The 25262-nt window shown below is 39.6% G+C and overlaps 2 protein-coding genes across 2 annotated transcripts; both read left to right on the plus strand.

Annotated features, from left to right (window-relative positions):
• The first annotated feature begins 4937 nt into the window (after positions 1-4937).
• On the plus strand, positions 4938-6834 carry LOC107813410 (uncharacterized). Its single transcript, XM_016638681.2, has 4 exons — positions 4938-5223; positions 5346-5381; positions 5458-5628; positions 6491-6834. Exons 1-4 carry the CDS (start codon positions 4987-4989, stop codon positions 6707-6709), a joined length of 663 nt encoding a protein of 220 aa, XP_016494167.1. The 5' UTR covers positions 4938-4986; the 3' UTR covers positions 6710-6834.
• A 7857-nt stretch (positions 6835-14691) lies between these two features.
• LOC107805402 (uncharacterized) lies at positions 14692-25032 on the plus strand. Its single transcript, XM_075220603.1, has 7 exons — positions 14692-14880; positions 23499-23663; positions 23774-23866; positions 23995-24376; positions 24451-24558; positions 24673-24774; positions 24875-25032. Exons 1-7 carry the CDS (start codon positions 14692-14694, stop codon positions 25030-25032), a joined length of 1197 nt encoding a protein of 398 aa, XP_075076704.1.
• The last annotated feature ends 230 nt before the right edge of the window (positions 25033-25262 follow it).

The raw sequence follows: 25262 nt of genomic DNA on the forward strand, positions 1-25262 counted from the left end.
ATGATAGTTGAGCGACCGTGCTAGAACCACGGAACTCGGGAATGCCTAACACCTTCTCTCGGGTTAACAGAATTCCTTACTCGAATTTCTGGTGCGCGGACTGTTAAACAGAGTCAATATTTTCCTCGATTCGGGATTCGACCGGTGACTTGAGACACCATAAATCTCCCAAGTGGAGACTCTAAATCTTTAATAATAAATCCCGTTTTCGATTGTCCTTTAATTGGAAAAACTTCCTTATGCCCTTGCGGGTGTAGGTAAAAAGGAGGTGTGACAAGGTTGATGCATGTAACACCCAACAATTTAGTGATAAGTTGTGTGAAGCTGAAAAAGATATTCTATACCAAATTGAGGAGCTAAAACGAGAATACCAATTATTAGACCAAAATATTTATTAATGATGCCAAGGTTGACGAAGAGTACAAAATTGAGGATGTCAAAAATAATGCAATTTTGGAGTTGGAGCATATTGGACCTCATTCTAAATACTTTTCAACATTGTGTTTGGCTAGTGACATGGAAATTGATCCATTCTAGCATATGGAGGAGTCAATAGATGAGGAACAAAGTATTTATATTCTGAAATTTGTCACAACAAGGAGACAAAACGACATTCCTCACTTAAAAGCCAAGAAGTGCAAGATGCGATATTATTTACTTGGTTCCTTTATTTTTTATACCACCGCCCCAGGAACGTGACAGAAAAATTGATCAAAATTGGGGTGCAATTTATATCTTCAAAGTGGAAGGAAAAGTGGTGCAAGTGATAGCGTCGTGTCGCGACGTTAAATCAAACGCTTGTTGGGAGGCAACCCAATTTTCTTTTTCTTTTTTACTCTTGCTTTTTTTTTTATTGTGTTAGTATTTGTAGTGCTATTTTTGTATTTTGTAGGAGTAGGCGCATGGAGTCAAAGCCAATAGTCTTGTGAAAAATCAAGCAGGTGGTTGAAAATAAGTATGAGGTACTCGCACAAGGGATCATACCTGGAAGAAGTTTGAGTATCCCGTGAGCTGCTAATTTTTCGGCCTTTAGCCTACCAGAAAGTCTCTATTACCCTATTGTTATTTTCAGTGTGAATTGAGTACAATGTACAATTTTAAGTGTGGGGTGAGGAGATTGTCTAGGCGATTTTCTATGCTATCTTAGCTTAGTTGTAGTACTCATTTTTAGTGTAGTAGTTTTTATTAAAATAAAAAAAAATAAAAATCAGAAAATTGAGACTTTTTCTAATGATGGATTTTGTGGACAGCTTTCTTGAGGGATTAAGGTCCAATAAAATAAAAAAATCCAAAAATATATTCTATTTTTGTTTCTAGTTAGTTTTAATTAGATAATAATCTCTCTTGGTTTTTCTTTGTGCATCGGTTCTTTTCCAAGGTATGTAACTTAAATCGGGTAAGTTTTTTATTTTTATTTTTTAGGATTAGATTATTTTTATTTTATTTTAGGAGAAAAAGATGGAGAAGAAAAACCTTTGTGACTTGTTTGATACTAGCATATTTAGGCCTTGAGTAGTACTTTCCTCAGGGTACTTGAGTAATGAATAAAATAACAGACTTTCTGACACTTAAGCTCAGGGTTGTGACTCTGTATATAGCTTATTCTTATTTTGTTGTTCGCTATGATCCTGTCTGTCTTAGAGTAAAATTGATTCATCTTGACTGATACTTGTGCCATGTGTGGTGAGGATTTCTTACATATATTCCATATTTTGCATCTTAGTCTAGAACTTGCCCTGCATGTTATTGAAGCGCAATACAAGTGTTGCTCTGGTTAGAAGATGATAATAGGCTTTCTTTGAAATGTCTTGTGAATTTTAGCCTTTTCAGATATGTACCACTAGTTAGCCCTTTGAGCCTGTACCCTTTTGTTTGGAAGCCGTATATTTGCTTTGATCCGTTTGTTGAATTCCTAGTTTTTGCACCTTGCTTCCTTGAGCACTGTTGCTTAGACCGTGATATTAATTGATAAATTTGAAGAATGGGATGGTTAAGTAAAAAATGGTGACCAATGATGGTTGAAAAGTGATGAAAAAGACTTTTTGAAAAGAATGTGACATGAAAAAGAAAAGAAAAAAGGTGAATGAAAAAAAATTGCTTTGAAAAAAATTAATTTTGAAATGTTCTTGATATGAGGGAAATACTTGTGAAACAATAGATGAAGAGAGGGCTGAAAAATAAAGTGAAGAGATGAAAATAATGGGTGATGAAGTCTTAAAATGCAAAGTGCTTAGGGAAGTGTAAGTCACTATTATATAATTCTCCTACCCGCCCCCTAGCCAACATTACAACCCGTTAAAGTCCTATTTGATTCTATTCGAGCATGATTCATTAGTAGAGATGTACATAATGGGCAAGGCTATGGTTCTTTGTGCATACATGTGAATTCATTTGTGAGTGCGAGAGTTGTTCTTTGATGCTAAGTCCTTAAATTATATTCATTCTTTGATTTGAGTGTATGGACTATTTTTTGTTGTGAGGGCACTTGTTTCATGATAGATAGGTGATGTTATTAGCTTCTTTGATAGAGTAGGTAAGCGAGATTAAATTTGGTAAGTTAGAGTCCGTCTCTGAGGTTAGGAGGTTAGAAGTTTGTTGTTTGTTTGTGACTTGTATATCTTGCACAATGATGATGAAGTGTATATTTGATGGTTTGAGTTGCTATAGGGCCTAATTGTTAGTATCAACCAAAGTGGTGGTGTTTCTAGGCTTGATTTATTGATAGTGATTTTAATGCTTACTCGAGGACGAGCAAGAGTCTGAGTGTGGGGTGTTGATGTTCGACCAAAAATGCATATATTTACTTACATTGTTGCCTCACATTATAGTACTTTCCAATCGTCTTTTGAGTATTAATTATATTACATTATACTTAATATTATATTTTAACTGTGTAGAAATAAATTGGTGTAAAGATGAAGATATTTGGAGTAAAATTGGATAAAATACAAAAAATAAATAAAAAATTAAATGAATAAAAAAAGGGGGGGGGGGCACCCTTTGAGTTTTGTCCCCCCAAGTGGAAGACAAAGACTTGCAATTGAAATCAAACAAGTAAAGAAGACCAGGCAACACAAGAATTGAAATTGTGAAAAACGTTCACTGCCTTCAGCGCCCTGGACGCTGGGTGCGGGGGTTTTCCTACTTCGTTCGAGACAATGTTATTTCGGCCTTATACAATCCCAACTCGTATAAAAGGAGTCCTAAACCTAATTTGGAGGATATCTAACATACTTTAAAGGGGACTTCAAGGGGGGAACACACATCATGCTTGGAGGAGGCTTCTAACTAGTTTTTCTTCTTTTTTCTTCCTTTAATTTCATAGTTCATTAGTTCTAGAGTTTTGGGTGCTACATGAACGTTGTAGTTTGAAGCTTGAATTATTCTTATTATTTTATCATATTGGTTTATTTATTCAATCTTGCGCTTAATTATTTGATTGCTTGATCACCAATTGAATACTATCAACGAATCTAGGATTGAACTCGGGAGAGGGAATTCTAGATTGCATATAAGATTGAGTAGAGCAAGATCTTAACTCTTAGGGAGGGCGGATTTGCGGTTAGGATAAGAATATACCTAATCGCCTTGCTTGGTTACTATACAGGAATTATCAATGTGTTCTTGTTAATTCTAATTCCATAGGAATATAGGTGTTAGATTAGCTTGAATAGGCGAGTTGTACTTCAGGAGAAGGCTACGAGCAATATTAAACCTGTCAACCAATAAACCAGATAAATTAATTAGACGATTTACATGAAAAACTCAACGAGATTGTTAGCTAACCCATAGCTCTAGAATATTCTCTCCCATTGAATTCGTGTTTAAACTTGTCGTTGTTTTCTCTAATCTCTTAGTTTGTTACTTTAGATTAGTTTTAGCTAAATATTCATACTTTAGGATTTGCTTGAATAGATTAATTGTTTGGTTTAATTTAGTTGATAGTTAATCACAAGTCCCTGTGGGTACGATATCTGGACTTACAATCCTATATTACTTGTCGACCACGTATACTTGCGTGTGCGTTTGGGAGCAACAGGAGGATTGTGTGTTTACAGTGGGATCGGGTTGCGAGCAACAACGAATTGTGTATGTTGTTTTCGTTGATGTTATTATGTTGCTTTCCAGCATTTTTACATGAAACTATGAGATCGGTTATTCTGGGTTCTCTGACTGTGAGGATTGAGTTCTTTTTCATAAATTAACTGCCTTACTTTCAATTCCTGTTTTCCTTCCTTGTTATTATTATATACTGCGTACAAGTTATTATAAGTGCCCGCCTTAGCCTCGTCACTACTTCGTTGAGGTTAGGCTCCGCACTTACAGAATATATGTGGTAGGTTGTACTCACACTACACTCTGCACTTCTTATGCAGATTTCAGAGTGGGTTCCAGCGGCGTCCAGTAGATTCACTCGGATCCAGTTCTTGACGGAGACTTGAGGTACAACTGCACAGAGTTCGTAGTCCTGAAGTCGCCTTCTACATTACCTTAGCTTTTTATTTCGATTCAGACAGTCATGATTTCATTTAGACTATTATTTGTAGTACTCTAGACGCTCGTGTATTCGTGACACCAGTTCTGGGATTTGTAGTTGGATATCGCTGTTTATCAGTTTAATTACTCTATTTCAGTTTATTCAACTTATTGGTTTTCATTTGATTTGAATTGTTAAAAATGGTTAATAACTGCATCTAACGTTGGGTTGCCTAGCAAGTGAAATGTTAGATTCCATCACGGTTTCGAGGGTGCGAAATTCCCGGTCATGACAATGTACGAAGTGTTTTTGGGAAATATGGTGGCTTATCGCGGAGAAAATTTATTAACAAATATTTGCTTAATTTTTTTTATCACATTTCATAATTAAGCCATATAATTTTTTACATTTTTTATCACATTTCATAATTAAGCCATATAAATTAATGTGAACATGGGTGCTAAAAAAAGGGTACAGAGCATGGGATTAAGCAAAGTGTGGTCGAAGAGATGTGGTCTTGTGTCTTTCCAGGAATGGCAAGTGCTCCTCCATTCCCAATTAGCTTCTTGCTTTCTCCTCGCAGCACTGCACATTTCACTTATTTCCTCCCATCACTTCAACAACTTGAAGGAAAAAGGAGCAATTTCAAGACTTGCCCTTTATCGCATTACTCAATCAAATGTTCATCCCCGACTCAGGGATCTACTGCAGACGATAGCTTTTTCCAAGAAAACAAAGAATTAAATGTAACTCTCTCTCTCTCTCTCTCTCTCTCTCTCTCTCTCACACACACACACACACACACAGAGAGACATCCCATGTTCCTGATCAATATTCTGATTTATTTTTTTTCTTTTTGTGGGATAAGAACCAAGAGAGCAAAGGGTTTTGGAAGAAATGGAAGGTAAAGAACACCCATCTCCTATTTTGGTGAAAATCACTTTGGCATTTGGTTAATTGACTGGGTGCTTGTTCATCAGGAAAACTCAGCGGAGATGAGCGCAAAGTTAGCAAAGCTGGGGCTTGCAGCTGTTCTGGCTTATGGTCTGTTTGATGGTGTCACATACACTTGCTTCTTTGTGCTTGCATTCTTGGGCTATGAGAAGAGTACTGGGAATAATCCTGCTGCAAATCTCCAAGCCCTCTTGGGGGTAAGTAATGCTTACCTACTCATGTTAATATAGCGGAATCGATTTGGATGAACCTAGTCTTAGGAAATCCATTAAATATGTATAAATACTTAATTGCAACTAAAACGAGTTATGGGTTCAGCGACAAGATTTCCCGAACCAACTTTGTCACTTAAAAGTAAAGAAGAGATACACACTTTGGAATCAAAATTTGGTGGGATTTAGGATGGTGGTGGGGGTTGTAGGTGTAGAATGTACCATTGTATATCTTTCTGGCAAAGGTTTTGAGCTTGGCATATATATACACACACACAAACATTGAAAATTGTAAATGTATATATAAGTCGAGCTAAAAGTAGTGGATGCATCAGCAGCCGATACATTGTCCACTAGGTTTGAGACACTGGTTTTCATATATGTTAAAGAATGTGGTATGAATGACCTTTGGAAAAGGTCGCTTTAATTTTGGCCTGAAGAAACAGAATGGCTAATTAATAAAAGGAAGAGATGGTCTTAGTTTTGGCTTAAAGGAATGGAGAACTGATTTTCTAACCTTTTTGGTGCAAAGGTTAAAGGGGGTGACCTTTTTTTTGAGCTAAAGAAAAGGAAGATTCATGACAGCATCATGAAATGCACTAGCAAATTTGTGTTGTTCGGATTTTGGATACGGAGTGAATGCTTATAAATTAGCATCCTCATTTATAATAAAGTATCCAATTCAAGTTAAGGATGTGGCATGCCAAATTGCCTTTTCATTGAGCAGCTACTGTTGATATACCATTTACCAAACTCGAAAGTTTCATAGTGTCAATTTGCAGCTTACTTCTCCCACTTGTGCATTTTCATTTCTGCTTTGCTCAAAACACACTCTTCATAACGGCAGATTATAATCGCGATGTGGGCGGGAAATAATGTGACAAGGCCATTTAGGGTAGCAGGAGCAGCTGCTTTGGCACCTGCCATTGACAAAGGACTAAGAAGAATCCAAAAATACTTCAACTTTCCAAGTCTTGTATATGCTTTTGCTTTAGTAGTTGGTATAGTTGCTGGGACATGTTTCACCATTATTGGTTTACTCATCCTCTCAAGATGGGGACAGTGAAATTAGCTGGATATTTTGTTTGTCATCTGTCAACGGTTACTTGTGTCATTGAGATAGTTTTGATTTTATCCTTTTTCGTTTATACTGTCTTGTTTCCTCAGCATACGAAAGTAGTATACTCATTCTACTTTTAGCTCTTTATACTTTCCTTTTTATTTTCTCTCGTCGAGAATGGTAAGTACTTTCAAATAGCTTTTCTTATTTGTTTATATTTTGCGGTGCTTGCTCGTGAAAAGCTGGAAACATATCTTCAAGATATTAGCTAAATGCCCGTTGATGGCATTAGATTTTAGTTTCTTTGTGAAAATAAATGCCCAAAATAAAAGGTTAATTGAACACAATTTCTTGTAATATCTGTGTCTATCGTTTCATTTACATTACAAGAATTGCTTTCCTTCTTTGTTAATTTTCTGAAGTAAACCTTGTAAATAAATTCTACCTTGAAGTACAATTTTGCTGATTGGGTTGAAGATCAAACCTAATCTTTCTCTCAGAGTTCTTTCTGTTTTAAAATTTACATTAGTTGAATTTGCTGGCAGTATTCAGAACACATAAATAAGTGCACTCATTCAAAGGGGTTTTCTGAACATATTAACAGGATTTAAGTCTTTATATCTAGTTGAAGTTTTGCAGAGGAGTTATAGATCCCATGGCAGACAAAGCCTATACCATCTGATGTCAACACTGCTATTCAGAGACAAACAGAGTAGTTGTAGTTAAGGCTGAAGTAGCACTTTTTATTTTAGAAGATCTACTGAAGTACCAAAGGCGAACGGGGCTCCCAGGCCGGGACGTCTGACAGAATGCAGGTTACCCGCAGGAGCTTAAAACCAATATCTTGGGGAAAGGCGTCTACTCTTCGAACCAAGTCTTTTTGACGAGGCACCGAATTGGTTCCTGATCCTGGTCAGAGACCACTGTGTTCGCCGGTTGTCCAACAAAAAGGCTAAGTAGTGGTATCTTTCTTTCCATACAAACGACACGCTTCGCCTGCTCCCTCCTGCGCTGGAAGCGAGACCCGAAGGGTGAGCTTATGGCGGTTAGCTTCTAGCACTAAATAATAGACATTAGGCATTCTGAGCTGAAAGGAGGCAAGCAAATGAAGGGAGGCATTACGGGCCGACTCCTGGCTGTCTCTGCACCCCTACCTCCTTTGTCAATGAGCGATCATTTGGGGGCCTTAGCTGGTGATTCCGGCTGTTTCCCTCTCGACGATGAAGCTTATCCCTCATCGTGCCTATATCCTAACTAGGGGTGTACATAGGCCGGGTTGGTTCGGATTTTACAATTACCAAACCAAACCAATTGTGTCGGGTTATTAAATCTAAAAGACCAAACCAAACCAATAAAATTCGGGTTTTCCAATCTCGAGTTTTCTCGGGTTATTGGGGTTTTTTCGGATTTTTTTCCGGTAAAATTTTCGTAGAACAAAATACATAACGTATGCTCAAAATATTTCTTTAATCCTAGTAAGATACAACTATATAAAGTATTTTCAGAAAAATAATACAAAATATGAGATGTGTCATGGCATTATCCTAAAATATTCAACAATAAAGACAATAAAATTATGTAATATAAATATTGCTATTTAAAAAGCCATAATAAAAATAAATATAATCTAAAAGTACAAAGTCATGCTAAAATAAATAGACTAATAAGGGAGTACTAATTACATGACTAAACGCTAAAGAAAAATAAAAATTGGTTGTGCATTTTTATCTAAATTATTGCAAAACAAAAAATAGATATTCAATACATTCTCGTTCGTAATATTGAATTGAATGTCTTTTGTTAGCATTAGTATTGATTTGATTTTGGTTTGGGCTTTTGTTAGCATTATTTAATTTACTAATATTAATGGCTATAAAACTTATTGGAGCATTCAAAAATTCTAAATTCAACCTTGAAATAATACCTTAAAAGATAAAATTATGAAAAAATTTAAGAAATATTTATAAATTGCATGACAATAAGTATATTTATATATTAAATATATCTAAAATTTCTATATATGTAATGTCGGGTTGGTTTAGTTTCGGTTTGACTTTCTTTAGTTAAAACCAAATCAAACCAATTATGGTCGGGTTTTTTTTCCAACACCAAACCATAGTCGGATTTTTTTTTGCTCGGTTTGACTCGGATTATCGGGTTGGTGCGGTTTGTCGGTTTCCTTTGTACACCCCTAATCCTAACCATGCTTGCTTTCGATCCATGACCAAGTCTTTTTCTTGGTTAATGCATAGTGATTTGTACCTCAAAGTACACTTAGAAAAGAAAATTGTAGTTTCATTACAGCACTAACATACCCAGTGTAATCCCACATAGTGAAGTCTGGGGAGGTCAGTGTGTATAGAGACCTTATCCTTACCTTGTGTAGTTTTATTGAATCAAAGAAAATAATAATCTGAGTAGGAGAACAATACTAGACGCCTACGGAAGAAAAATGGTAGGTCGAGGAATTATTGATTCAAAACTTTCTATCGCTGCACCCCTTTTCAACTATCTCAAATAGCACACTAGCCATACGAGAAAGAAGTGTGGAATACGACCACTTATCCGTTGAGCTGGCCGAAAGAAGCAAGCAAAGAGTTAGTTCACCGGTACTACCCAAAAGTCTCATGCTTATGAGTTTGATTATCTTGGGCCATTGAGGTCCCTAGTTGTGCTTCTCCTGGTCGATAACCTGATTTTGGAAGCAGTCGTCTTCTTTCTATTCCTCGTAAGCTGACCGTAGGAGCATGGTGGGAGGGGAGAGGTGATATTTAATTGATAAAAAGCATCTCTTTTGTCTCTCCTAGCTGAACTCACCAAAAAAATAATGGAAAAAGTTGAATTGAGCACAAGCATTTGAAATGGAATTTCCCATCTCTGCCTCTAAATATAGAATTATAGGGGAAGTATGCCTGCTTTAAAGTTTTGCATTTATATAGTCTAGATATATACTATATTTTGAACAGTACTTATAAAGAATAAGTTTGTTTACTTTGAAAATGGTAATAACAATTAGATTTGATTTTGTGTTTCTAAAAATATGTGATCCATTTTTATGCTAGTTGTTAGGCAATAGATGCTAAGTGAAAGATTAGAAAGAATAAGACAATAGCTTGTAGATAGTATAATAATCAAACCGAATGGCTGAAAATTGGAGCCTCGAGCTTGTGTGTACGGGGCCTCGAGGTCGAGTCGGGTACCTGGCTAAAGGCAGTCGATGGAGGATTAACAGTTATGATAAATTCGATGGTGGCTCTTTATGACCAATAATGATTAATAAATGAAGAACAATAAATAGAACACAACAAATGTAAGCAATAAATGTAAGTAGTGAGATCAAGAGAATATGTTAAGTTAGGAAGCAAAGGGAATGTTCTTGTATATCCAATATTGAGTATTAGATAATCCTTACAAAATGACAAGGACCCCCTTTATACATGAGGGGGGAATCCCAACATAGTACAAATGCATTTATTACAAAGATATGAGGCTGGTATATCTATTTAATGCCACAGTACGGGCTCATGCTAGCCTAATAGACTTAGGTCAGCTTTAATCACGTGCTTTGGGAACTTCCCGTCTGTCCATCATATCCTTTGATTTGTAATGCCTCGGGGTCAACCGTTGAGAACCCTCGGGGGCGAACTCCGAGCTAAACTTCGAGCCTTCCGGGGGTGGTCTCTACGAGGTGCCCTAACAATTATAAAATCGAACCCTCTGATTTTATCCGTATACAGATAGTCCCCGTGTTTCTTAGATTAAAATAATAAGAATCGATTGTGACACCGATCTCCTCGAGCCTCTTGTGGTGATGGCATGCTTATGACATCAGCTTTTGCGATAACTGAGACATCCCATCGTTACGTCTTTTATAGGAACATTTATTCTAGTGCTGGTTTACTTTCTCAAGGCGATAATATTGTCGCCGATCCGTCTCCCAACAAGCATTGATTGCGCCTGTCAATACGTTTCCCAAAGACATTGATTGCGCCATCGGTTGCGCTGTCACCTTTTATATAAATGGAAGCTTTCTTGAACCAAAACTTCATTAAATCGCTCTTCAATAGCCTTTCTACTCCCTTCTCTTCGTCCTCGTCCAGTGCTATTTCTCATTTTCGAAGCCCGTGGCCTTAAGGTCACATGGCAGTATTCTCATCAGTTACGCCATGGCCCTTTCCCATAGTTTTCCTCTACTGAGCGGGATTGTACTGATTTGTTGTTGTTGGCCCGAGGTAATGAGAGAAAAATCTCAAATTATCTTCGCATTAAAGGATATGCGGACTACGAACTTCTACTCATCTATCTTAACTACCCGGTGCGGCGCTTTGCTTTCCGTGGAGTGAGGTGGTGCCATCTACTAACTGTTGCATCCCGCACCGGTGCAACGTCTAAAGAAGTGGCTTCACAATAATAGTGTTGGTGAGATCCATACTCGCCAAATTCCCCCCCAGCCACTTCTTCATCCCTCTCCGCTTCTTCATCTTTTTCTACTTTTTCTTCATCGTTTTCTGCTTCTTCTTCATCCTTGAAGATGCCGTTTGGAATATCGAGATGAGGCCCCCGAGGAAATGGTTCTCGAAGATACTGTCGCCGAGGACGCACCCCTGAGAATAGATTAGACTTTTAATTTTTTTTTTTGCTTCTTTGTTTCTGTGTAAGGACCCCTCGTGGGCTTTTGTAATCATGTGTAAGGACCCTTCATGGGCTTTTGTAATCATTGTTTACTAATGAAAAAGTTTTTCTTCAATTTTGTACCTGATTTATGTCGGATTTTCTTTTATTTGCGTTTGTGAAGAATCTGAGTGCATGACTCTACCGATCGGTCCGAATACCAGACCCGGGTGTAGGTGTTTCCCCTGGTCCTTGATTGGTTAATACGATATCCCATGGAGCCCTTTGTCGTTCCTCGGACTGATCCCAGATTGAATTGATACAAGATTAGGCCGTCGGGACCCCTAACTTCGAGTTGAATGAGAGTAGGGCTTGCCTTTCAGACCCCGTCGATAGTCCTCGAGGGGGAACTTGCTCGAATGCCTGAGAATAAAGATAGCCCTTAGGCTTTTGAAGGCAGTCCCCGAGTGAGAGTTCGCTCAAGCTCGGGCGACCTGAAAACTTGTTTTGAACTTAGAGCGAAGATAGCCTTAAGGCGTTATAGATAGATCCCAAATGAGGGTACGCCTGGACTCGGATAGCCCTTGGACTAAAGTAATCGAGAGGGCATTTAACTTGATCCGAAGGCGAGAAATAGCCCTAAGGCTTTATTAGTAGTTTTCGAATACAAATTGGCTCGGGCTCAGGTAGCTCGAGAGCCAGAGGATTAGGTAGATGACCCGCATTTGCAATAGCAGAAATCCTCGAGGTAGGGTACCACCTCGAGGTCAGGCCCTTCTGAGTAGATTTTTAGAGCTTATCTTTTTTTTTTGACAAAGATCCTCGAGATTGGGTACCATCTCGAGGCTTGTAATGATGCCAATGGCTCCTTAGAGCCTATCTTCTTCTCGACAGAGGTCCTCGAGATCGGGTACTATCTCGAGGCTTGTAATGATGTCAATGGCTTCTTAGAGCCTATCTTCTTCTTGACAAGGGTCCTCGAGATCGGGTACTATCTCGAGGCTTGTAATGATGTCAATGGATCCTTAGAGCCTATCTTCTTCTTGACAGGGGTCCTCGAGATCGGGTACCATTATCGAGGCTTGTAATGATGTCAATGTCTATTTAGAGCCTATCTTCTCTTTGACAGAGATCCTCGAGATCGGGTACCATCTCGAGGCTTATTGATGCGGGTATCTTTGATCCCCAAAACGTCGTATGACAGCGTTAATTGCATGACATGGTTATGAAACGACCGAGGCAATCCCGTTAGTACATCTTCCCAAAGCAAAAATGGCTCAGCCAACATTTTTAATTAGCCTTTGAGGTAGGCGAACATTCACCACTTTCTCTATATATAGGGTTGTCTTTCCTCCTATGAGGATTCCGCTATTCTGAGAAGTTATCCTCCTTCACAGAGTTCTTCTTTCCTGCGTTAGGTCCTTCACCATTTCAACTTTGAAGCCCTTGCTTAAACTCCCGCTCCAATTCCCTAGTTTTACCACAGTTATGGCTGCTACGCTAGGGTCCGCTTGGCAAGGAGAAGGGAGTTCCGCCTCTGGTTCTCGCCTGGTTGGTGGTGCATTGCCGGTGCCAGACGAGCAAACCTCGGGACATTTTGTTTCGAGGGGGGACTTTCCGTCAGAAAAATCTCCCAATGTTCGGGGTCATTGGGAGTATGCCTCGAAGTTTATTTCTTTAATAGGAGAAGGGCACCTTGAGTTTGTGAGGAAAGATTGTGGATGGGGGGAAAAGGTAGTACTGCGGGTACTTTCCCTGGAAGAGAGTATCATGGATCATGTCGAGGGGTTTTTAAACGTATACACGTACCCCTTTACACTGGGCCCCCTTGATAGGGTCGCGCTCGACTTCTGTCGAAAGTACTAGGTTACCTTGGCACAGGTTCATCCGTCATTTTGGAGGATAATATTGATGATGATGTTCTTTGCAGAAGAAGTAGGGCTTGAGTTCATCCTTAGCCATCTCATTAGGCTGTAACGGTCTTTTCACCACCGAGGTCTGCTAACCCTACGATGTTGATCCACTACGCCTTTCGTTGTCGATGTTGAAGAAAATGGGGATCGGGGATGGATGAGCTGATTCGTCCGAGTACTGACTGTTGATATTATCCTTGTGGAGTTTTTGCCATTTCCTAAGGATTGGAATTTCATACGTAAATGGTACACTTGTGGCTTCGTTGTTTTGCTTATGGCGGAGGCGGGCTCCATAAATGCGTCTTTCTTTCCCTTTCTGCAACAATTCCATGGATGTCGTACGAGGTCCCTGACCTGACGGATTGGGCTTGGAAGTTGGCGACCCACTCGACTTATAATGAGCGTAAGCGGCGAGCTTTGTCTAAGGGTAGATGGGAGGCAAAACACCACGATACGTGCTATGTGATTTGCTCCTTTTTTGGAAGGCGCTTTCTTTTTACGCGTACTAACTCCGTCATCGTAGGCATTGGGGAGTTCTTTGAGGCGAGATCGTGCCCTCTCAGAGAGGGAGAAGGATCGTTAGCTTTGGGGCCGAGGGATAATAATAATAATAAGCAGAAAGGGCCTTCACAAAACGACAGTGATTATAGCAAGACGAGTCTAGCCTGGAGGCTCAGAGAGGGTGTATCAGCCGAGCCTATAACGCCTGAGATCTCTAGTTTTAGAAAAACGATCCCCTCTATGCTGCCGTCTTCTTTTCTTGTCAAAGGTACCTCAAGGAATGAGGGTTCTCTGCCGCCTACTTCTTCTCCCGTCGAAGGCACTTCAAGGGATGTTCGAAGCCAGAGGCCGCATATATCGAGCGATCGTATCCCAACCGGAGGCAGTTCTACTGGTGTTGATGGAGCCAGACTAGTAGATGCGTGCTCGACCTTTGAGGAAGCTCAGCGGCTCTACTCGATGGTGAGTTTTGGCCGATCGTATTGGTTTTATAGTTTTTACAATTTTTACTCTCTTATATAGTTTCTCCTTTATAGGCTTTTAACAAGCTCAAGTCTAGCTGCTTTGTTGTGAGACCAGGATGTGAAAAGCCGTGGATGGGGAGAAATCCCTCAAGCTTCTTTGCGCTGAAAGGGAACTCGAGTTGGCACAGTTGCGGTATGAGGCGAGTCGAAGTCTGAACTACGAAAGCTACCTCGAGGAGCAGGTAATTTTTGTTTCAAGGGAGTGTGTGTTTCATTTTCCATCTTCTGAGGCTAATGTTTTGTTTACTTTAGTTGCATAAAAGGACGGAGGACCTGGAATGCCTTTGGAGCAAAGTTGGTCAAAGCCAAGTGTGAGCGTGATGAACTAAAGGCTCGGGTGGACACCTAGGTTGCGGCTAAGAATGATGCTTTGGCCAAGGCTTCCGCCCTCGAAGTGCAACTTCGCAATGCTCATGAGAACAGCTTGGTCCGAACGAACATGATTTCAAGGCTCGAGTCTGAGCTTTTGAAGATGAAGGCTAAAGTTGTGGATGCCCGGGCTGAAGCCGAAGCGTTCCGAACTAAGGCTAACAAGAAAGTGGCCGTCTATTTGAAGGACGCTGCCGACGCTCTTTCTGAGCTGAAGGGGCTCTCGACTAGGAGAGTAGGAGCAAATAATACGTTGGATGTAAATCTCGGAGGGAAACCCTCGAGGAGATCCATGCCAGGGGATTCGATCTCTCGGAAGAGATAAAGCAGGCGGAGGCGGACGAATATGACGCTAAGTTCCTTTTGTCCGATGCTGAAGATAGCGAGAAAGAGACCATCGGGCGTAGATTAGGCCTTTCTTTTCTGATTTTATGTGTAGTGCTTTTAAAGGACATGGAGCTTTGTATTTTTTCACATATACGTATATAAAAGGAAGCCTTGTAGTTTCATTTTTTATGCACTTCCCTTTGCTTTGATGTTTGTCAGTCATTAGCCAGATTGAACTGGTCTTCGAGTTAAAAGGAAACCTTAGGTTTATAGTACGACCCTAGGGCTCGTTTGGCTGGCCCGTATGCTCTAACACGTTTGGTCGGTACGACCTTTTAGTATAAGCCGGCGTTTAAGCTCTTATGCTTTTGCTCTTAGTCATATTCAGTTAACTGTTTCGGGTTTAGTCTCTGAATCGGGTCTCGACTAGAGCTTATTGCCTTAACTTTTTTGAATTTAAAGCTGGCCCTTAGGCTCTTACGAGTTAGGTCGGTGTGACCCTTTATATGGGATGGCGGCAGTGGCTCTTACGCATTGGGTCGGTATGACCCTTTATATGGGCTGGCGATAGTGGCTCTTACGCATTTGGTCGGTACGACCTCTAATATAGGCTTTATTTTTCCCTCGTTAAGAACTTTTTGAAATTGTGTTGCCTGACTCTTCGACGGTTCGATGAAACCTCGATTATGAGTCATTATATGGAGATGGACGAGCACCTTGGGAGGTTTTGCTCGATGGCTGAGTGTTTCAAAGCCTATAGTTTAGAGTTGACCTGGTCGAAGCTCTTTTGCCTTGGAGTTGACCTGGTCGAAGCTTTTTTGCCTATGTCGAGGGTAGTCTGTTTAACCGATTCTTTTCGAAGTAATTGAAGGCCTGTGATTTTATAGCGACGGTCGGGCATCCCCGAGTCGTGTTAGTTTGGCTGGTACAGCCTTATGACCGTAGTCATTGTGTTTGGTCGGAGCCTTTCAGTTCCCGAGTGAAGTAGTTTCGGCGTATATATAGAGGGTATGCCTTTTTAGGGGTCTTACAAGTTCGGATATATAGCCTTAACTTTAAGGTCGGGATGATTCCTTTTTGTAAGGTTTTATAATTTTTACATGCCTTTGGGGTCTTACAATTTTGGTTACTTGGTACAAGTATGGTTCATGCCTTGCTTGAGGTCTTACAGTTTTGGTCACTTGGTACAAGTATGGTTCATGCCTGGCTTGAGGTCTTACAATTTTTGGTGTTTCCTTATAAAGGTTTTACGGGGTCGAGGTTGCCTATATGGGGTCTTATGGCCTCGGGTTTTGATAAGTCGATGGGATGGCAATTGGCGGCAGTCCCGAGACATTGAGAGTTTTCTTGGCTTTGGAGCCGTTTTTGTAGACTTGACGTTGCCTCATTGAGGGCTTACGAGCTTGAAGCTTCCGACCCGGGGGTCATACAATTTCGAGTTTTTGACGTCAGTCCCCCTAGTTTTCAGGACGTTCTTGGCTTCTGGAGCTGTTCTTGTAACCTTGATGTTGCCTCCTTGAAGGCTTACAAGTTCTAAGCTTCCGACTTGGGGGTCAAACGTCTTCGAGTTTTTGACTTCAGTCCCCGAGTGTTCGGGACGTTTTTGGCTCTGGAGCCATTTTTGTAAAAATACCGAACTCCTTTGAAACCTGAAATGCTTTGATGGAGGAAAAGTATTCTTTGATTACTTGGTATAAGTATACACATTTTTGCTGTCAAGGGCTCGGTTATTCTATACGGACATGGTTTATTCGATCGTTTGGCCCGGTACATCATTTTCATATCGAGACCCTATTTAGCACATCTTGGCTTCTCCGAGGAGGTGACCTTCCATGGGGATGCCCCCCTGTATTCGAGGTTAATTAAAGAGAAGCCTTGAATACTTGTTGAGTCTTCCTTAGGCAGCATATGGATGTTGCCTCGTTTAAAACCTTGCCGGTAAAATCCTTTTCAGGATAAAAATCCGGTCGAAGGAAAAGAGTGCAACGTATGCTTTGAAACCTTAAGGTCTTCGAGCTGGATAGCGCTTCGACTGTCCTGGTTGGACACCTGCATGAAGGTTAGTGTAAAATGTAAACAAAAAATAGGAATGGCCATACCTTAGTGGCGATGGTGCTTTGAGCCTCGATATGCTCCCAACGTTCGCTTAGGGGACGTGGTACGGTCCTTTGTTCGTTTTATTCGGGTGTAACCGAGGATGTGCCTCGTGAGCGCTATTTTACTGTTTGCTTATCCTTTGACTCCTTCGATGTCGAAGGCATTGATGCCGGTGCCACATTGTGCACCGCGAACATCTCCTTGGCTGCATGTTGTTCCCAGTATACGGTTTTTATTCTGTCTTTCGTAAGAAATTTCATCATTTGATGCAGGGTTGACGATACTTCTCTCATGCAGTGTATCCATGGCCTCCCGTGCAAGGTGTTGTACCTCATGTCTCCTTCGATGACATGAAACTTGGCATTTTGCGTTGTTCCAGCCATGTTGACCGGGAGAGTGATCTCCCCTTTGGTTGTCTTGCTCGCCATATAGAATCCGTTGAGGACTCGATAGGCGAACACGATTTGGTCGAGCAGTCCGAGCTGCTCCACGACCCTTGACCTGATAATGTTGGCCGAGCTACCTGGATCCACAAGTACACATTTAATTTGAAATGTATTCACAAGAAAAGAAATTACCAATGTGTCGTTATGAGGCTAAGACAGGGTCTCGATGTCCTCGTTGCTGAATGTGAGAGCGTCCTCAAGTATGTAACCTCGAGTCTGCTTTTCTCTGGTAATGGATAGTTTTGTTCTTCTGATAGTGGGTTCCTGTGGGACGTCGATTCCTCCCATGATCATGCGGATGACATGTTGCGGCTCATCTATTTCATTCTTCCTGTTCGCCTCTCTTTCCCAAAATTGATTTTTTGCTCGGTCGTTGAGTAACTCTCGGAGGTGTCCTTTGCTGAGTAGTCGGGCTACTTCTTCCCGGAGCTATCTACAGTCTTTGGTCATGTGACCGTGTGTGCCCTAGAATTCGCACACTAAGTTGTGGTTCCTTTGTGACGGATCCGATTGTACGGGCCTTGGCCACCTAGAATCTCTAATTTTGCCAATGGCAGATACGATGCCCGACACGTCAACGTTGAAGTTGTATTCTGACATGCGTGGTGCCTCTGTCAGTCTTGTGTGCCTATTGAATTCGACTCTACTCACGAGTCCCCGAGGGTTCTAAACTCGGTCTGTTCTTCGATCATTTTGAGGTATGTTACGCCTCGAGACGTTTCTCCTGTCTTCGGTGTATGGCTGGTACCTTTCTTTGTTTGGCTTTTGCTCCTTTGCCAGAAGCTTACTTGGGTATACCGAGCCTAAGGGGACTCCTAGTTAGTCGTCCTTGACCCAGATCTTCGATTGATATCGGTTGTGAACATCCGACCAAGTCACGGCGGGGTACTCAACCAAATTCTGCTTCAGCTGTTTCGAAGCCACCGAGTTTCGTTCGTTCAAACCTTGAGTGAAGACCTGCACTGCCTAGTCGTCGGAGATTGGTGGTAGTTCCATTCATTCCATTTGAAAGCGAGATACGAACTCTCGCAGCATCTCGTTCTCCCTTTTCTTGATTTTGAAGACGTCGGATTTCCTTGTTGCTACCTTGATGGCACCAACATGTGCCTTTATGAAGGAATCTGCCAGTATGGCGAACGAATCTATCGAGTTTGGGGCGAGATTGTGATACCACATCATCGCCCCTTTTGAAAGCGTCTCTCCGAACCTTTTAAGTAGGACAGATTTGATCTCGTCGTCCTTTAGGTAGTTGCCCTTTACTGCACAAGTGTAAGCAATGACGTGTTTATTGGGGTCTGAGGTTCCGTTGTACTTCGGAAGGTCTGGCATTCTGAACTTCTTTGGAATGGGTTTTGGAGACGCTTCTTGTGGGAACAACTTTTGCACGAACTTCTTCGAATCCACACCCTTCAGGATCGGGGGTGCGCCCGAAATTTGGTCGACCCTGGAATTGTCGGTCTCTACCTTCTTGTCTTTGGCTTCTATCTTCTTCTCGCCCGACTTGATCTTCTTTGTGAGGTCCTCGAGCATCTTTATGATGGCGGAGTCGGCTACCGACTTGTTGTTGCTTGATCTTTCTAGTACCTGCTCGGCTTGGGGAGCCATTTTCGGTGCTACCGTACTGGGAGTTTTCCGGTGTCTTTGTAGCTGAGCAATTGCCAGCTGTTGTTCCTGTAAAATTTCAAAAATAACGTGAACGCTAACCTCTCGTTCATCCCTAACTGGGGTTTTCTGAGCTTCTTGTTGGTCTCCTTGGCGTACGCTCCTGTTAGTGTGGGAGCTTATATCGACGTATTGGGCATCGCGTGAGACCACATCCGTGGGGATTGGCTCCGGCATGCCTTCAGGGTTCAGCGGTGGTGCGCCAACACCTGGAACAGCTACACCATTCTCCCCATGGTCCTCAAGACCGTTGTTTTCATATGCATTTACTGAGTTAGACATTTTGACCTGAAATCAAAGATTCTTGGACAAGAAAAAGCGTGAAAGATAACTTGTGTTATGTAGTAAACCAGCAAGAAAACAATCACTATCATTTTTAGCCCCACGGTGGGCGCCAAACTGTTTACCTTGAAAATGGTAATAACAATTAGATTTGATTTTGTGGTTCTAAAAATATGTGATCTATTTTTATGCTAGTTGTTAGGCAATAGATGCTAAGTGAAAGATTAGAAAGAATAAGACAATAGCTTGTAGATAGTATAATAATCAAACCGAATGCCTAGAAATCGGAGCCTCGAGCTTGTGTGTACGGGGCCTCGAGGTCGAGTCGGGTGCCCGACTAAGGGCAATCGATGGAGGATTAACAGTTATGATAAATTCGATGGCGGCACTTTATGACCAATAATGAGCAATAAATGAAGAACAATAAATAGAACACAATAAATGTAAGCAATAAATATTAGTAGTGAGATCAAGAGAATATGTTAAGGTAAGAAGCAGAGAGAATGTTCTTGTATATCCAATATTGAGTATTAGATGATCCTTACAAAATGACAAGGATCCCCTTTATATATGAGGGGGGAATCCCAACATAGTACAAATGCATTTATTACAAAGATATGAGGCTGGTATAGCCATTTAATGCCACGATACGGGCTCATGCTAGCCTAATAGACCTAGATCAGCTTTAATCACGTGCTTTGGGAACTTCCCGTCTGCCCATCATAGCCTTTGATTTGTAATGCCTCGGGGTCGATCGTTGAGAACCCTCGGGGGCGAACTTCGAGCTAAACTTCGAGTCTTCCGGGGGTGGTCTCTATGAGGCGCCCTAACAATCATAAAATCGAGTTCTTCGATTTTATCCGTATACAAAGTTGACAATCCATCATGCATTATATAAGGTAGGGGTGTACATAGGTCGGGTTGATTCGAATTTTTCAATTACCAAACCAAACCAATTGTGTCGGGTTAGTAATTCTAAAGACCAAACCAAACCAATAAAACTCGGGTTTTTCAATCTCGATTTTTCTCGGGTTATTCAATTTTTTGGGGTTTTTTTCGGGTAAAATTTTCGTAGCACAAAACATATAAGTTGTGCTCAAAATATTTCTTTAATCCTAGTAAGCTATAACTATATAAAATATTTTTCAAGAAAATAATACAAAATATGAGATGTGTCATGGCATTATCCTAAAATATTCAACAATAAAGACAATAAGATTATGCAATATAAATATTGCTAATTAAAAAGCCATAACAAAAACAAATATAATCTAAAAGTACTAAATCATGCTAAAATAAGTAGACTAATAAGGAAATATTAATTACATGACTAAATGCTAAAGAAAAAATAAAAATAGATTATGTATTTTTATCTAAATTATTGCAAAACAAAAAATAGATATTCAATATATTGCCGTTCATAATATTGAATTGAATGTTTTTTATTAGCATTAGTATTAATTTGATTTTGGTTTGGGCTTTTGTTAGCATTATTCCAGTTACTAATATTAATGACTATAAACTAATTGGAACATTCAAAAGTTTAAATAATACCATAAAAGATAAAATTATGAAAAAATTTAAGAAATATTTATAAATTACATCACAATAAGTGTATTTATATATTAAATATATCTAAAATTTCTATATATGTAATGTCGGGTTGATTTGGTTTCGGTTTGACTTTCTTTAGTTAAAACCAAACCAAATCAATTATGGTCGGGTTTTTTTCTCCAACACCAAACCATAGTCGGGTTCTTTTTCTCGGTTTGACTCGAATTATCGGGTTGGTGCGGTTTATCGGTTTCCTTTGTACCCCCAAGGAGTTAAGGCAATGTATCATCCTCCTACATGTATTTACCTTTGGCTGTTAATGTATAGTTCCTCCCACCATACAGAGATTTTTTTTTCCTTCCCCTTAGTCCACTGTGACTTTTGACAATAGTCGTGGATAGTATTTAAGGTACTAATGAAAGGGCAAGATTTTATTTATTTATTTATGTATTACCCGCATTTTGTAACTTATCTCGATTAGAAACCGGCAAAACTAATACAATTTCATTCTTCCCTAACTTACTGCATTCATCCTACTTATCCATTAACGTCTAAAAACATTCATATAAAAGGGTTCACTGTTATACAGAATAGTAAAAAGGCTTCTGTGATCATTGACCATAAAAATAAAAATGATGCGTTAATCCTTACCAACTTGATCTAATTTTAGTATTTGAATTATTGTTGGTATCGATCAATCAATCCTATTTCCGAGAGGGTTAATTGACAATTGAATTAGATTTTGGCCATTATTTTCATATCCGTAACAATGCAAAATGAAGGCCAGTACCAAATGGTACCGTGCATAATAGCTCTTCCTTACACTATCCGTATTTGTTTTTACTTTGAAGTTTACTATCTCGATTAATTTAAATTTGCGTCGATTAGGCTCGTTAGGGAGAGGTAAAGCTACTGAATGATTTCTTCTATTCCTAATGCACTCTTAAGATAGTGCTTTCTAGAATGGGATAGTGTGAAGAGGTTTAACTTGGGATTTTTGGTTCTGTTTGTTTGCTGAATAATCAATTAAGTTGTTGAAAGTCAATAAAATATAGAAATCGAAAACCAATACGTACTATGATTTTTGAGAATTGAAAACACTGGTAATAGGGTTAATAATTATTCTTTCCCAAATCAGCAACAACATGGCACTTTATATGGTTCCATTACCATACTTATTTGTATTAACAAGAAATACGAACGCTCGATCATTTGTTAGTGGTTGAGTTGCAGTTATCTATAATCTGGGTTTGTCCAATAAATAACCTTCAACCACGTGCTAAGCACCCTTCCAAGACATCGAACTTCTTGCCTTAATTAACTTAAAAAACTAGACTACTACGTTATTTCAGGATGGTACATAAAAAAAAAAAAAGAACTTAACCTTTCTTAGGCATGCAAGTGGCCAAATTGCCGCGTGATGACTATCTAGTGGCAGATCCAACATCAAACGTCATATATGTGCAAAAAATAAGTACAAATAAAGTAAAACCTACGGTCTCGACTAAGAGCCCGTTTGGACATAAGAATTTTTGTACTTTTTTTTGAATTTTATTTTATTTTTTTTCGAAATCAGTGTTTGACAATAAAATTTTCAGCTTTCACTTGAAGAAGAATTTTGGAATTTTGCGAAAATTTGAAAAACTCTAAAAAGTTGTTTTTCAAAATTTTTGACTCAGATCACTCACAAAACTTCAAAAACAACCCAAAATTATATTCATGTCCAAATACAACTCTAATTTTCAAATACTATTTTCACTTGAACTATTTTTTTCACTTTTTTTTTTGAAATTATACAATTCTTATGTCCAAACGCCCACTAAGATCTCACACCGTTTAAACAAAGGAAGATCTCTTTTTGCATATTCAGCAGCTACTCTTCTTAAACTTACTAATTGTTAAGCATAAAATTAAGATACATCCGCATGAAGGGCCATAAGCCCATAATCCCTTTTTTTGCAAGAGTATAGACATTAATTCTTTTACTTAATTCCATCTAACGTGAGAATATATGAAGGAATATATTATTCATTCACAATCATATCCAAATTCCACATGCCTTCCCTCTAATAGAAATTTGTACTATTTCTATATATATATATCAACGAGTGTCACTCAGAAACCATATAGGCACCTTCCTCTTGTGGTAAGTTTCATGCACTTGCAAATGTAACTAAGATCTGATCTTTGTTTTACTGTTTAAATCATTTCACACATGACATGCATATCCTTTCCTTTTCAGTAAACTCAATAACTAGTTAAAAATCATTAGTCTTGGAAATGTCATATATAGTAAGCAGTACAACTGGAATGGGAAAATTAAGGAAGTGCCCACTCACTTATTTTTGTTGCATCCACATAGGTCTAACTAATTGGTGAAAACATTCCACTCATGGCTCGGCAGAGTTGGCTGGACTACAATGTGAGTTTCACCAGTTTTTTGTTGTTACTAGTTGAGAGTTATATTTCTGATTGTGTGCTGAATAATTTTTTAATTCTGCTTAACAAGGGTAAGTCGAAGAACACACTTACGACAAGACCTAGAAGGTGTTTCGAGAATAGTTTCACTTGTTACAATCATCAATCATCAGAGATAGCTAGCAATGCAATGCAGTTCTTGAGTCGACCGTGGAGCCCATCTTCTAGTGATTTCCTGCAAATGTTTTCATCAAGTGTAAGATACCTACAAAAATTCAGTCAGAAGCATAAATTGCACCCTGTAGTTTATATACATTGCCCATGGTGCCTTGTTGAACATGCATGCATAATGATCTGCTTCTGCAGAATAATCTCTTGTTGAAAGACACAGAGGATTATGATGCAGAAATGCTGGACAGCTCAAGCAACAGAGCTATAACCAACAAGCACTACATTAAGGTGATCAATTGGAACTCTCTACACATGCTTACAGCAAAGGCCATTTAATTTAATGTTTACAGTTGATAAATGTCTATAGTTAACATCTATTTTTGTTATTGATATTATTTCTAATGGTGACCTCATAGTTGGACTTGCATCACATGAAGGGATGGCTAAAAAGCAAATCTCCATTTTCCTTCTTTAGATCATCGCATCAAGAGAAGAAAGAGAAACTCCGGTTACAAACTGCAAAATTACATGCTCTACTTTCTCTCACACAGCTTGCTTCAGCAATTTCTGGCTTTGCCAGCAATAGCAGCTCCGGAATTCTAGACTCACAGCAAATTAATTGGAGCCACAATATGGGTAATGTAGTTGCTTCTGCTGCAGCTCTGATGACAACAGTATGTGCCGAGGCAGCAGAATCTCTGGGAGCAGGAAGAGCTCAGGTTGCATCTGCAGTCAATTCTGGCCTGGCCATCCAAACTCCTATGGATATGATCGCAGTGACAGCAACAGCAGCCACATGTAATGCTTTCTGATTTTCTTATGGTCACATTAGCAATTGTCAATGAACAGCTCATTATATTGCTTGTTACCAGGTTTACGAGGAGCTGCAATTCTTAAATCAAGAGCCTTGGATCATTCCTCTCCTAGGATCCCAGAGATGCTCACTGCAGGCACGCGAATATGGATAATAATGCCCTCAGGTAAGAATCGTATTTCCTGAAACCTTCAAAACATAGAATCAGAAGATGCTTTTTTCACTCCGTTTCCTACCTGCCTAAATGTTATACTTTGAGTTTCCTGTTATAACACGACAGGACATAAAGAGGACAAATGGGTGACCCTACACCTGAAGCAAAACCAGCTCATACTGAGCCTCAAAAGGAAGTATTTTGGAGCTTTAACAACTTCAAAAGAATGTAAACTACCTATATATTCGGTTTCTTTCATTGTTGCTTCAAAACTTGATGGTTCTCACCTATATTGTGCTCCTAAGACTAACAAATTACCCTTATGCAGACAAGCTTATCAACATCATAAGAGAATGTTTTGAGGCTCAAGACGAGTACTTTGTTAGCTTGAAGACGAACAATGGCATCATCAAGCTTCTTTTCAAAGATGAAACGCAATCAAGCATCTGGATATCTACCATTTCCAGTGTCTTAATATCCTCTTGAGAAAGAGGTACAAAGCATTTGACAAGTCTAATAATATTTCTTGAAATCATGCTCAACCTCGTATATCAAAACTAGATGTTACAACTTCCCGTCCCACAATGTAATTATATATGTAAAACACAAGTTTTACACAAACCAGCAGTTGAAAAAAGGAATAAATGCGCTGAAGTAGAGAAACAGTTCAAAGTCACAAATGTGTGACAAAATATCCAGTAGAAATTTACAGCAAG

This window comes from Nicotiana tabacum, chromosome 8 (genome assembly GCF_000715075.1).
Source record: "Nicotiana tabacum cultivar K326 chromosome 8, ASM71507v2, whole genome shotgun sequence".
Classification (NCBI taxonomy): domain Eukaryota; kingdom Viridiplantae; phylum Streptophyta; class Magnoliopsida; order Solanales; family Solanaceae; genus Nicotiana; species Nicotiana tabacum.

Coding starts and splice junctions, on each gene's coding strand:
- LOC107805402 (XM_075220603.1), top strand. CDS start 14,692: ATGATTTCAAGGCTCGAGTCTGAGCTTTTGAAGATGAAGGCTAAAGTT. Junction 24,377..24,450: donor GACAGCAACAGCAGCCACAT/GTAATGCTTTCT, acceptor GCTTGTTACCAG/GTTTACGAGGAGCTGCAATT. Junction 24,775..24,874: donor TTTAACAACTTCAAAAGAAT/GTAAACTACCTA, acceptor ACCCTTATGCAG/ACAAGCTTATCAACATCATA.
- LOC107813410 (XM_016638681.2), top strand. CDS start 4,987: ATGTGGTCTTGTGTCTTTCCAGGAATGGCAAGTGCTCCTCCATTCCCA. Junction 5,224..5,345: donor AAGAAAACAAAGAATTAAAT/GTAACTCTCTCT, acceptor TTGTGGGATAAG/AACCAAGAGAGCAAAGGGTT. Junction 5,629..6,490: donor ATCTCCAAGCCCTCTTGGGG/GTAAGTAATGCT, acceptor TCATAACGGCAG/ATTATAATCGCGATGTGGGC.